Source organism: Lottia gigantea (genome assembly GCF_000327385.1).
Source record: "Lottia gigantea unplaced genomic scaffold LOTGIsca_5, whole genome shotgun sequence".
NCBI classification, from domain to species: Eukaryota; Metazoa; Mollusca; class Gastropoda; family Lottiidae; genus Lottia; species Lottia gigantea.
Window position 1 is genome coordinate 1,751,393 of NW_008709715.1, and position 14,800 is coordinate 1,766,192.

General features: G+C 31.9%; 2 protein-coding genes across 2 annotated transcripts; both read right to left on the minus strand.

Moving 5' to 3' along the window:
* Positions 1–5,031: 5,031 nt before the first annotated feature.
* LOTGIDRAFT_106053 (hypothetical protein) lies at positions 5,032–7,991 on the minus strand (the record flags this gene model as incomplete). Its single annotated transcript, XM_009061827.1, has 7 exons — positions 5,032–5,240; positions 5,414–5,566; positions 6,125–6,272; positions 6,546–6,656; positions 7,017–7,131; positions 7,477–7,587; positions 7,903–7,991. Coding segments are annotated over 7 exons (936 nt in total), but the record flags the coding sequence as incomplete, so codon positions are not given.
* Positions 7,992–10,696: 2,705 nt separating this feature from the next.
* Positions 10,697–14,800, minus strand: LOTGIDRAFT_154105 (hypothetical protein; the record flags this gene model as incomplete). Its single annotated transcript, XM_009061828.1, has 1 exon — positions 10,697–14,800. The coding sequence occupies one exon, from the start codon at positions 14,798–14,800 to the stop codon at positions 10,697–10,699; it is 4,104 nt and encodes a 1,367-aa protein (XP_009060076.1).

Consider the following 14,800-nt stretch of genomic DNA (forward strand, 5'->3'; position numbering starts at 1 on the left):
TATGTGATTTGTCGTACATGAAACTTAACATTCGTAGAAAACCAGAAAACGAAACAATTAAATGCCCTCTTTTGTGAATAGCATGGTTTTCAATTTAGTATAATTTTGAGTGCAATATGTGTTCCAAGATGTATTTAAACCACAGACGTCCGATATTTGATTTTCCATCCTTATTTTATTTTGTTTATTCGTTTCCGTTTTAATTTTATATAAAAACTTGAACTATTCCAGTACGTTTTGGATAGATTGCTGTGTGGTGGATATATTGAGTAATGTTGGGAAAGTGGATTTGACCTGAAAATGATATGACGTATGTCAGTTCGTATAATCTTATAGCAATATTTTCAGACTTAAGAACCAGGGTATAAATATATTCTTTACATTAAATCTCCATTTCTTATAACGTCTGCTAATCTGGTTGCCAAGGAAACGGGCGTATAGAAACACTTTGGTAGTGTTATTTGTTATAATAGAACTTGGCACACACCTTTCTACCATGGTAACGCAAAAATACAGGTGTAATATAGAATTGACCTGATACAAATTTCTGGTATTTTGGTTTGATTATCAAAATCATATTTCATAGCATCTTAATCTCTGGGGCGATTAATCTTAGAGTACTATAGACTATGTTCTGATTACAACCAGACTCCTGATAGCGAGTTCCAGGCTGAGATAATGGCAACGTAAGAATTGGTAACTAAATACCTATACATTAGTGACGTGTTGAAGCCTAATATGGGAGACAGATGATACTGTGATAGTACTATAGACTAATATTGTTGTTATATACTTACCTTCTGTTAATTTTGTTATTGTTTACTTTTAGTCATTATAGTTTCTCTAGACTATAATATTGTAAATATAGGTCTGATCTTAATTAACTAATATTAATTAATAAACCGCTTCATATTAATTAATATAAGTAGACTATCGTTATGATTAATTGCTAACCTTGGAATAGACTTGGCACAAGTTATAGATTGTCCCAGTTTCTGCAGAGTTTATATTTAGCAATGATATGTATGCTCATGAGTGGATGGAAAATGTTTTACTCTCCTATTACGATTGGGTAGGATGACTGTCTTCGAAAAAATACGAAAAGAAAAAAGAAACTAATTTTCTAATTTTCGTTTTCTGAGTGATCAGATTTTAAGTATTAGCTTAGTTGATAGTTCACTTTGATATATCGTAACTTTAAGTTTTGGTAAAAATTTGTGAAAAAAAAAGAATCATCCGATGTTCACCCCTCCTCATATTAATCATTTTTCGTGGTATTTCAGTCTATAAATATAAATCATGATTTACTGGATTATTAATGCCAAATGGAATGTTTTATTCTTTATATATAATATATAGACAATGGGTGCTATATATTACACTCTTTTCCTCATGCGGTTGTGTTTTTGCGGAGTTACTTCTTTAAAAGTGAGAACTTCCTATTTATTTTTGTTTGTTGTGATATTGAGTTTGTTTTATTGAATTTTATTGTAGAAAGCATAAGTTAAGTTGTGTGTATATTTTTCACACTGTAAATAATATTGAAACCCGTGTATATATCAGTTGAATAAACTAGTCTTTGACCTGCTAACCTATCTTTATGTCCACGTTTTCTTACAAAAATAAAAACCAATGATGATTCTTAACCTCATTTAATAACAAGAAAGGTTTTCCGTCATAATTCCATTCAGATGACTTCAATCTTCGTTTTCTTCCATTTGAATGAAACTTGATACGCTGTGCTTGTTGGTGATATTTTCATGTATAGGATACGGTTGAATGTTTCCGAATGATAGGGTTTTACACATCATAAAGCTTGGCGTTTTATTTGACTTAAAAACTTACTGTTTTGGTGGGGTTTTTTTTATTGAGGGAGGGGCATAATTAATCATGTAACAAGGGGTACAATTCAAGACTGGTGACCTAGACTAACTATGTATATGTTAAGATGTTGAATCTCGGGCTTTGAACATTGAATCTAACTTTCCACACAAACTGTGAGACAGAACACATCACTCGAACACATCTTGCACTTGCTGGAGTTGACCAAAGTTCTCTCTTATTCGTGAATAAGTTACAAACATTCCTCTAAATATGTTATCCCGCAAAGGGGTGTAACTCGTACTTACAAACACAGTCAATTCAACCGACTACCAGTGAGCTAAAATTGCTATGGTTCGCCTTAGGCCCCCTCACTGTCAAGGTTCTCAACTCAAATTATTGGGGAAAATTGCCTGGTAGCCGCCCTCATCAATACTACGGCCCTTACTCAGCCACTTACCGAATGATTGTTAGATAAGCCACTATAATCAATCATACAAACCCAAAGGAATGGTTTATCTGGTCTATAAACTGGTAATAACTCATTTGCTGCGATTTTGTTTGGAAAAGGTAATAATGAAATAAGGGGCGCAACTCGTGCCTTCAAGACCCGGTCAGGTCGTTAACCAATGAACTTGACTTACATTTAGTAAGACTTCGATACTTTACTCTTCCCTGAAACCTTACGTCACTTGCCTGTGTATGTAATGAATCGGAGGAAATAACTGATGACAAAAACTAAGGTAAGGCCCGATTTGCCCGTAATAAAGACATGTCAAGGAGTGTAACTTAAATGTCGTAAATAGGTGGGATTCTCATCCTCAACAATAATATTCAAACCTTCATATTATAATCCTGAGAATCAAGAACAACAATTGGATATTGTGTCTCCTGTCAGATTTTTCTCCATAAGGTACATGTGAATAACGATTCAGTGTTTTTTTTTTTTATATTTTCTTTATTTTCTTCATGCACCAACAAGTAATAAACAGGACAGTCAAACAAAAAATTTCTACTGTCTATGATTGATCTTAGGCTAGAAAAAAAAACATTTTTACTTTTAGTTCTCACGATCAGAAATCTAGAACGAAGTGTAGATTTACACTTGAAAATAAAATTTTCGTTCATTGTGAAGTTAAGATATTTCTATTTGTTTGCTTGCAAATCATTAATGTTGTTTTTATTAAATATTAAAAGCCTAATGTAATGCAGTTCCACAAAATAAGTATAAATTTCATTTACATCAACAGAATGTTTTTTTAGCCCAAGATATAGAATAAATAAATAAAAGCCTTAATTTCATCCTCTATGACTTTCTAATAAAAAATTTATTAAAACTAGAAAAATTAAACATCAAATCATAAAAGAAAAAATGATAATTAGGATGGGAGGGGCAGGGATATAATGATAAAGATTAGCTGTAAAGTTTGTTATATGCAGAATTATAACTAATATTTCAATATGTAGTAATAACAACAGAAGCAATAGTAAAATAACCTCACATGTTCATTAGATGTTCCATAAAGATGTTCAACAGACATGTTTATTAAAGATGTTTATGACTGCCTGAAAATTTGTTTCTTTATACTTCATATAAGTACAATTGATGTACATGTCCAGTACCACATGTTGAGTAAATTCTTTCAATAGCATCAGAACTATTCAGATTTAAATGTTATCTTGTTAAATGATGATGAACACAAAATGTATATAAAAGATAGGGCTGTCAAACTCATCGATAGACCTTCAAATTGAGACAAACTATTATGTTCTATAGTTTGCTTCAAAACATCTGATTTCCAATGAACTTAATACTTTTGAAATTGAAGACAATAATTTTGAATTTAGTCTGATTAAAATGACAGCCCAAAATAAACACTTAGCACCAATAATATACAATATCAATTATTGCGTTGTTAATGTTTGCATAAAAAAAGTTCTAACACAATGAACACTATAGTACTGTCCAGAATTTCTATTTAACAATTAACAATCTATATCAAATTTTTTTTGTCAGTATTTCAAGTAAAAAGGACAAAAATAAATATGGTTTGAACTTGAAGAAAGTCAGTTTCAAATTGGTTGCTATAGATTTTAAGAATTAATTATAATTTAACAAAGGAAATGAAGACAAAAATGAGAATAAATCTGCACAACACTTGTATTTTGTTCACAACACATATATAATCAAATATTATTTATTATAAAATTAACATGCAAAATTATGCAAAATATATGTGCACACTTAAAGGCACTCAATAATTCCTACTGATATATAAATTAAATAATTTGTGTCTGTTTGTAAATAAAACATATTTACAATCAGAAAGTTCCAATCAGAAAAAGCAACAAGGGGGGAATTTGATCTAAAATAAAGTATTATAACAAAATGCAAGTATAGTAATAATACTAAAGTCAATTTGAAAATAACTAAGTTAAGAAGTAATAATACAAACTGTTATATTTACAAGTTAAATTATTTCAGTTGTCATGCTATTATCACAGTAGTTTCATTAGACTCTTGACATACTCAATAAATTGGAACTATTCTGCTCTTAGATTTTCTAAATATCTCCAATTTACCCAATGTGTCTGTGCCATTAACATTATTATTGATCTATCAGAACACTACTATATTAAATTACAAAAAAAACATTCAAAGGCTTGGTTTTCACCAGTTAATTTCCTTGCATATATTTTCCCAAATTAACAATTAAATAGGATATGATGCCATTGTTGTCACTTGATTAAAACACAGTGAACAAGTCTATCTGGGTCCACTAGAGCTACCTTCATTGTTGCAGTTACCTCCCTTTATGACACTCTTCAATAGTTCCAACATTAAAACTTCACACTGCACACAATTTGCTTGTCACAGTAATAGCACTATATATATATATAATTTGGCAAGTAACTAGCCATAATTAGAATAATTTATGCTTGTTTTAGTCACCATGCATCAATTATATACAGTAATAATAAAATATATTATTTCTTATAATTAACAATCTGTTCTACTATTCACACTTTCTATCCTGCAATATAAAAATATAGAACATTTAAATTTCCATCACCCAAATATAAGCATTTATGACTTATAATGAGCAATAACAAAAAAAAACCTTTTTAAGTACAGTGATTATAGATAAAAATATTACAGAGAAATGTCAGAAATGAGATAAAGCCTGCATAAAATTTTTCATTTGATAATTAACAAATGTTGATCAACTTACAGATTAACTGAACATAATTTCCAGGGAAGGTACCAAAGTTTCCTGATCTACCGGAGGTACCAACAAACCACCCATCATCACACTTCTCCATGACATAAACTTCATCACCTTCTTGTAGTTCTAATTCATCTTCATTCTGAGGTTTATAAGCATATACAGCTCGATATCTGTAATATATAACATATTCTATAATCATTTTGTCTCCTGATCCAGGATTTCCTCACTTAGACAATATTTACTTTCAATACAATTTAGCCAGATTACAAATATACATGAAAGACACTTAACTAGTTGACAATTATTTTAAGGAACAACATTTTCTATTAATCTATTATTCATAAAAAAAAGTATTAGAAGACCATACCTGTTTATGGCAAGATCATCATCAGCAACTTTACTCTTGACTCCATATCCTTTACTTGGTGATGCTTTCTGATCCTGATATGCTGATGTATTTATTGTCACTTGTTTTTTACCTTGAGTTGGACTGAGTTGAGATTTTTGACTGAACACTCTCTGTTCTAGCTCCTGATTAATAACAGGTGACAGAGGGTTGGACTGAGATCGCAGAGCACCAGGACTCTGTTGATGTTGTGGCTGTTGACGGTAATTAAATTGTTGAGATTGTGGGAAGCGGGGTTGATTAAATGCACTAGGTGAAGGTTGAGGAGGAGGGGTGGGAGCATCATAGCCTAAAGGTGATAACATCTCTGGTGTACCTATAATGTATACAAAAAAAGTCATACATCTTTAGATTTTAAAATTTTAAAGATTATTGATTGAAAACCAACACAATGATTATAATAAAAATAAATTTACAGAAATAATTTTTATAGTGGTAGAACTTTTTCATAATATCAATAAAAAATTTTTGAATTAAAGTAAAAGCAGATATTTTGAGTCATTGATTTTTTTTTCCATGGGGGAAGATGGGTTGAAAATTCAAGATATCATGTTTTACATCTTATCCAACCTCACACCCTTGATTAGCTAACTACTTACCTTGTTGAGCCATGCCAGCTCCCAATAGACATAAAAAGATATCTTACCTCGACCTGTCATTGGTGTACAAATAACAGATGGTGCTGGTGTTATTAATGGAGTAGAAGGTTCATGTATAATCTCTATATAAGCTGATGGAAATATACCCTGTTTATTACCACTTCTACCTTCAAACCAATTATCATCTACTGATCGTAATAATGTTACATATTCTCCCTATAATCCAAATAATAAGAGTATTTTATTATTTATATAGAATGATTTAAGCTCCATATTGAGCTACCAGTTGCAAAACATCTCCAATGGTTATGGAAGGTTATTTTTTCTTTTAATTCTTTGAAAAAAAAAGATGGAACTATATCATCCAAAAGAAGCTCAATGTCTCTTGATTTGAGCAGAAACATCTCCATTTCCCAAATCATTAACATGTTAAAGAAACATTCCACCCATAAAATTACAAAAATCCTCTAATATTTTCTCAATTATTACCTTTCTCAATGACAACTCAACAGGAGACTGGGCAGTAAAATTAAACTTGACCCGACCTTGACCTTCAGCTTGAACTGCTGCTGCCTGAGCTGCTTCTATCGAGGTCATAACCTGTCAATACAGAGTATAATTTTTCATCAGTTTTGCTAAATATATCAGTGGACAGCAAGTGTAAATCTGAAGTTTCTATGCTTACTTCTTCTAGTGGCTTACAACAGCAAATTACTATCCCCGTCTTGGCCCACATGGTGCAGAAAAGTAGGACGTAAAACTCATTTCATTTACAACCCTATCTGCTGGTATATATGACAAAAGCACAAGGAAGAACCAAAAATGTAATGATTTATTGCCTCAGAGATGTGATTACAACAACAAAAATGTATTGGATAAGTACTTTACAAGTACCAATATTAGGAAGCAGGGTGTCACAGAAAGAAAATTATTACAGGTATATTGGAAATGCCTACATACCTCAACATAGTTAACAGGAAATATTCCAACACGTCCATAACGTTCACCTTCAAACCAATTTTTATCAATCTGACGTAGAAGGTAAATAATATCACCCTTTCTAAATGGTAACTCTCTATGATATGAAAAGATAAAACACATTGTTAAGAAAATCCTGTTCTTCTGTTCTACTTCAAAAGGAGCATTTCAATATAAACCTTGTAAACCATTACATTCATACTCAAATACTCAAAAACGAGATAAACTTCTAGTGAAAATTCTGAGTGAAATTCAAACCAATTAATAATTATAAAACATACCCTCACCCCCACCAAAAAGAAAAAGATTTGAAATAGACATGTCTTATAATTAATTTAACATAACTTACCTCGGATTTTGGGCACTAAAGTTATACAAGCCTTTAGCTTTACCCTGAATTTTAAATCCTCTCCTTCTATCTGTGGGTAGAGACAATGTAGACATGCTCCCAGACTGGTTGCTAGGCATACTATTAGGTGATAAGGTCTGTACTCCTAACATACCATTGGTATCATTAAACCTATCATTAGGTATTGGTGATTTCATTGATGGCCTAAAAGAAATATAGAGACAGATCCATGCCAATAAGATGATAAATATGACATGTCCTATATATAATATAAGATAATGATTGACATGTCATCATTATCATGTCACTGTTATATATTATGCTTGTCATCTTACTCTACCAACATTACTTCAGTTAGTATACTATTAAAAGTGTTCTTTAAAACAAGCCCTTACTCAACTAACTTACTCAACTAACTTACTCAACTAACTGTAACTTAGACAAAAGCATGAGTAAACTACATATAGTTTGACTTGAGTATTTAAAATTTTGACTTTGAGTGGATATAAAATGTCTTACATAAAGAAATCATTATGTCTTCTAGATTCATTATTTTGTTCTTCTTGTAATACCTTTCTTCTTCTCTCTTCTTCATATAACTGTTCCTGGAAGCAGAAATATCATATAAGTTAATGCTGCTAAACTATAATAGTTTTTGCATAAGCAATGAACATTGGAATAAAAATTCCGAAAATAAACAATGAACATCCATAACAAGATATATGAGCATCAGAATGTAGCATCCTGCAAAATATGCAAGAGCATCAAAATCTAACATTCTTAACATACAGTCAGAACATCAAAAAGCTAGCATAAGTATAGCATCAAAATCAAACTAACATCAGAGAAACATCTAAGGAACCATGAACAAGGACATGGCATTCTAAGCCATTATCTTTACTAATTAAGTGTATTATGATGTCACAATGGGCTATATTTGTTATAAGAATAATGTGCATTCCTTAACACCCCAAATTAGCCCCAAGAGGTAGATTTTGCAATATTTATTTTAAATGAGCTGGTTTTAAGAATTAAGAAATGTTTTCTCATAAAATACAACACAAACATTCAAAATATTTTTAAAACTTAAGTTTATATTTAAGTTAATGCATTTTTGCACTTTACTAAAAATGGCCTATTACCCAGGTACCTTTTGGAGCACACATGCACTCAGGTTTCACCAAATCTAATTATTTGACAAGAACGCCACTTGCAAAGAACTTGGCAATATTGTCGAAAAAGGTTGGAAAAAATTCAAATTCAAAATCAAATATTTTCCTTACCAGTCTCTGTTTTCTATATAGTCTTTCCTCGTCTTTTCGTCTCTTTTCCTTCTCAGACATTGGTACCAATCTCTTAACATCACTGGTTTGATGTTTAAATGCTGAAATAACATAATGACAATTGGTTATTTATACAGTCATTATAATAATTATCTTAAACACTGCATAACTGATTATTCTCATAAAAAACACATATAATAGCTTTATATTAATATAGTTATTGCTACATGTACAAGTATATTCTAACTTATGAGAAGCAAAAATTGAATTAAGAGCTCAAGTAAGCAAAACACTTCAAAATCAACATCAAATATAATTTAGTCTTTTGAGTTCAAATTACAGTTAAGAGTGTTTACACAGAAAAAGAGTTTAAATATTAAATGAGATTATTGGTATTAGTTTATAAATTGGAATGTTAATAAATCTATGTTAATGAATTAATTTCAAAATAAAATTTCCATTTTAAGTTAGTGTTAGAATTAGAAAATTTAAAAAAATTTGATTAGGTCTTCCGAGTTACATTAACTATTGATATTTTGAACAAAATCTTAATTCATGGGATAAGTCTTTTACCAAATGTCCAAGATAAAAATAAATAAATTTAAAAAAGTAACTAGTTTAACATCACTGGTTTAAATCTAATACAAAATATATGCCAAGCAAAGCCAATATTACAAAAAATTAAATCCTTATTTCTGTCATGTTATAAATTTATGTTGATTTATTTTCAGTTAACCACTTGATAATAAGTTTGTTTCAAAAACACTAAATTTTATTGTATTATTAAAGTATTGTTTAGCCATGTTTGAAATAAAAAACATAAGCATGCAAAGAATAAAATAAAGAAAAGCAAACTGAAAATTTTTATGAAAGAAAATGAATAAATAAATGAGTAATGATGAGTGATCTGTCTGCTTTTTGAAATTTCATAAAATTTGAAGAAGTTGAAAAATGCAGATCAGTCATCATCACAGAATATGAGAAATAAAGCTTAAAATGAATAAATAAATAGAACCGGAATATAATTATACCTCCATTTTCATTGGTGTTTACCACGGGCGGACTTTTAACACCCAATTGTTCAGCCGCAGTTAAATTACTGCGTGGCATCCGTAGTTTAGATGTTTTGATTGTGGGTGATTGTTGGGATCCAGAAGGGGAGTTAGTGATATCACTACGTGGTGAAATGGGTAGTGAATTAGATGTGGTTACAGGAACATGACGTGTCAAGTTACGATCACTTTGTGAATCGAAATTAGACATATTTGTACTCTGTGCATGTGGACTTCCGCTATGTGATTGATCATCCTGCTTAAGATGAGCTGGCGTCCATTCTAAAACATGCCAAGGAGAAAAAAACAAAAGTCAGTGTGAACAGAGGGAAGCATGCAAACACATAAATTGAAATAGAGATACATATTATCTGATTAAATCCAACCGTGAAATTATGTCATTAGAATAAAGGCAGAAAACTTGTGAAATCATAGATTTAAGTAAATAAATTTTAAGTAAATTTTTTAAGAATTAAATTGTCTGCCTTTGATTCATAACAACAGACTAATCACAGGGTACAGGAATAAACAAGATATATTGAAAAATACAGTGTGATATAAACAAATGAAAGCATAAAAACTGAAATGAAAGAGACATATATAGAATTAACAAATAAATCAGTATCAAACTAGTTTAATATTTGTGGATATACTTTCTGTCATGGTTTGGATAATAAATCAATAAAATTTTAATTAATTTTAAACAGTCCAAGTAATTTTGTTTTAAGTTCCTTAAGCACCGGTAGTAGGCCTATAATCCATGTTAGATATGAAAAATACCATCCGTTGCTTAAGGAACATGCATGATTGTGCTCCAAGAAATGCAAATTAAGAGTCTTAGTTCAGTGCTTCCAGCTTTCTAAAACTTTAGCAACTTCTTAAATGCAGTTTCAGGAAGAGCTGCAAAATTTATATGAATCAGGAAACACTTTTTGTATTTGTTAACGTGGAAACAAGCTATTAAACCTAGCATATTATTTAAAGCATTGTATATTGAACTGTATGATGTGTGATAGTAAAATAATTATTAGTACCTGTATTATTAGCAGTCGGTAAGTTAGTAGCTTGATGGTGACTATGATGATGATACTGATGATCAGATCTAGATGATGCATGAGAAGAAGTAGTTGAACGTGGTGCTGGTGGAACTTTGCGAGTTGGTGGTGGAGGAATTCTAGAAGATGAAGCTGTTCTTGAGACAAGTTTTGGAGAAGATATAGCTGTTTTAGGAGATGATAACGGAATTTTATTAGATGAACTACCATTCATCTCTTGATTATCAATATGATTCTTATTTGAGTTTCGAAGTATTGGTTTGGGCATGTTGGCACTTGTATGAAGCAATTTATCCTGATCAGTGATATTACCATTAACATACTGGTGATTGGGTATTGGCTTACCACTTCTCCTAGTGGGTACTGGCTTTTCTCTCTCCTCATATCTTCTAGTATTTGGAAGTGAATTGTACTGAGAGTGAGAATCATGAAATCCATTCGGAGATTGGCTTGTATCATTAACATAACTAGAGACAATTGGTACTGTGTGACTTTGGCTATATATTTCATTTGTATTTGGTTTTACTAAGGATATTGGATTGAGGTTTTTAACATTAGATGGCTCATTGTTCGAATTTAAAGAACGTTTATTTCCATATTTCCACTCCCCACCAAGCTGATCAAAATATTCTAAGGTTAAGCGACTAACTGAAGATGGAGTTCTGTTTTTAGGTTTGGGCTGCATCAATTTCCGTCCTTCTGTGACTTTTGTGACTTCATTGACTATATCACTTGGTGGTAAGTATGGTTCATAATTATACTTGGATGGTGTTTTAATGATCATACTCTTTTTGGTATCTTCATATAGATCTCTATTATTTGATGGAATATACCTGGAATTCCTTAAATTTTCTGTTTCCACATCTGCCGATTCATTAGTATTATAATTATCTAGGCTTGTAGGACTTTCAGAGGATTGAGATCGACCAAAAGAATTCCATTTTCCGTCATTCCATTTCTTGCGAACATCTTCAAAATCACCTGATATTGTTCGTGGTAGATGTGCTTCTATTGGTTCATTAACATATTCAACACCAATTGTTCTTCTCCAATTTGGTTTCTTGTCTTCTTGGTTCACGTTAACTTGTGATTTTGCTGATCTAGGGCGATTTGGACCATAATCCGTTATAACTAAATCTGGTTCTGATCTAGATTTCTCAAGAGATGAATTGGTTTGATAATTATCTCTCCTCTTACTGACAAGGGAACTTGTTTGACTTGCTGACAAGTCTTCATCACTATTCACAATAAAGGTCTCTGTGCTACTGTTGACAAAGTTTGATGAAATCGAACTATTTAAGTCAGCTAAATTTTGAGGCTGCCATCTTCTTAAAGTACCTGTAGGATTAGTATTGTTTGTATGGGTGGTGTTGTGATTAGGTAAGGAAGCAAAGGGTTCTTGATTGGATAAAGCTGGTGATGTTATTAGGGGTGATTTTGCTCGAGGAGTCATGATAGATGAGTAAGCTGGTGGGTGTTCTGATATATCATCATTATTAGCAGCTTTAAATGGTCTTGGTGCTTGTTTATGAAATATGGAATTACCAGATACTTGTCTTTTACGGTTTGGTAGTGAATGGGTTGTGTATCTTTCATTATCATTCGTTGTCTCTTCCCATGGTGAGGTGCTCTCAGCAGACTCCATATGTGTTGCTGATGCCAAATGTGCAACAGATGCTGATGATACCAAAATCGATTTCTCCAATTCTCTATTTTTTTCATCATTTAGCTTTTGCATTAATTCTAATTTTTCTGGGAATGCCAACTTCTTTATTTCTGTGACCCTCTCTTGGCTAGCTCCAGCATTACCCATATCTCTGTACTTAAAGATATAGTCTGGATCTGAAATTTGAAGGTTATGAGAAGATACCGGATTGGGTGGTCTTTCTTTATTAACTTGTGATGCTGGTAATGGTACAGGAGCTTTATGTTTTCTTACTATTTTGTCAATTGGTTTCATCTCCTGGCAGCTTTTAGATCTCTTCATTTGTGCAAATTTGCTTAAAGAAAACTCATTATTCTCTGCCAAACTTCTCAAATCTTTGACCACAAATACGCTGGGTTCAGTTTTAGTGTTTGAAACTTCAGATCTTGCAATATTTTTGGATGGACTTTCTTCAACATAAGTAGTTTTTGCAAAAGTGTCAGCAAAATCATTAGTATCTGGATGGGTTTTCTCTTCAGAAAACAAGGGATTTGCTTCCATATGACTCCAGTTTATTCTAGATCCTGTGTATGTTAATGGTTTAAGTTTGGGTTCATCTACTGGAGGCTTTGAAAAAGTTTCTGGAGCTTTTATATCAAACAGCTGATTTGGTTCAGCTTTGACAAAACTACTAGCATTTTTAGTAATACCAAAATTTGATTGCTTTGGTGAATCACTGTTCTTGAGATTTTCACTTGTAGGTTTATGAGTTTCTTTTATTAAAGAATTCACATGATGGAGAGGAATTTTGTTTATATTAGGCTCTGATTTTGATAACTTTTTAACAGAGTCCATATTGGCCACATCGTCGTCAGCTGTAACAGGGTCATTATATAAGTAGCGATTATTAGAATGATTGTTCTTAAAATCCTGGTAAGGTAAGCTTAAACTAGAACTGAGATCTTCTTCTACCAGGTCGGGATACTTATATTTATCATACAGATCTAGGAACTCTTGTTCTCTTCTGAATTCATCTTCTGTTTCAAGTGTAAAGGCAGGTTTAGGACAGTAATTAGAATCTTGGTTTAAATATGATGATCTTAAATCACCCAATGACTTTTCCTTTTTCAGCAATCCAGTATCTTTATCTGGTGTCCAAGGAACAGAATTTTTATCTGATACACTGTAGAGGAATTCTCTCTTCTTCTGGGCTTCTTCTAGTTCAGCATAGAGATACCCCAATTCATCATCTTTATCATAATCATATTGAGAATCGACACTGTCTGTTATGGATGTTTTAAATCTTGTTCTGGGTAAAGTACCAAATTTAGGATCCTTTGTTTTTACTTCAATGTCAGATATTCGTTCTAGTACAGCAAAATGTTTTTGTAATTTGAGGAACTGTTCTGATTTTCCTGTAGAATACAGAATACCAGCAGCATAAGATTGGTAGGTATGTGGATCAAGTCTGGAAGATCTGTCACTGGTAATAGAATCTCTTGCTGAAAAAGCTCTTGGTGGCATTTTATAAACCATTGGAGAACTTGGCTGAGATTTTGTAAAACTGCTTTGTCTAGAATTGGGACTGATGATTCGAGATTTGTTATTGTCAAACACATTAAAACTACTTGGAGTACCAGCACTTTCCCTAACTCTATTGGTCATATCAATGTAAGGTTTGGTTTTCTCATTAACAACACTGTCATCTTGTCTAAAATCACTGTCACATCGAGGGGAGAAACTTCTAGATGAGTTATAGCTACTAGATAATCTTTCACTGATAGGTTCTAAATATCCACTGGTTTTATACCTCCTTTCACTATCAATACTCCATATTGGATCCTCTACTCCAAAGTCTAAGCTGGAATAGTCATAAATCAGTTTTTCTGGTGAACTCCCAATTACAATACCAGAAGCCAATTTATCTTGTCCTCTAACATACTGACTGTCAACACTAGGCTCATAGTTAATTCTAGTATGTTCATCCTCAGAAGAATTATTAGATTCACTTTGAGATGAACTATCTGATTTAGGTAATTTCACCAAGTCTAGATATTCAGGTCGAAGATAAGTTGACCTATCATAATCTGCTATCTCCTGTGTAGATATTAATTCACTATTACACGGTTCAGTTTTAAAATCCAATATCTTTTTAGAATATCCAGTAGGTTCGTACACACAGTTTTCATTGACAACGTTCATATGATATGTGGATCCATGTTTTGTACCATGATCAACAGCATAATAATACCCATGAGGTTTGGAAATGTTAGGATGATATTGAGTGGTAGAGGACTGTATATTATCACTGTTAGTATTGTTATTATCAACTGATTTAACCGTCAAATGGTCAACTCTATTATCACTATATCTATTGGCCAT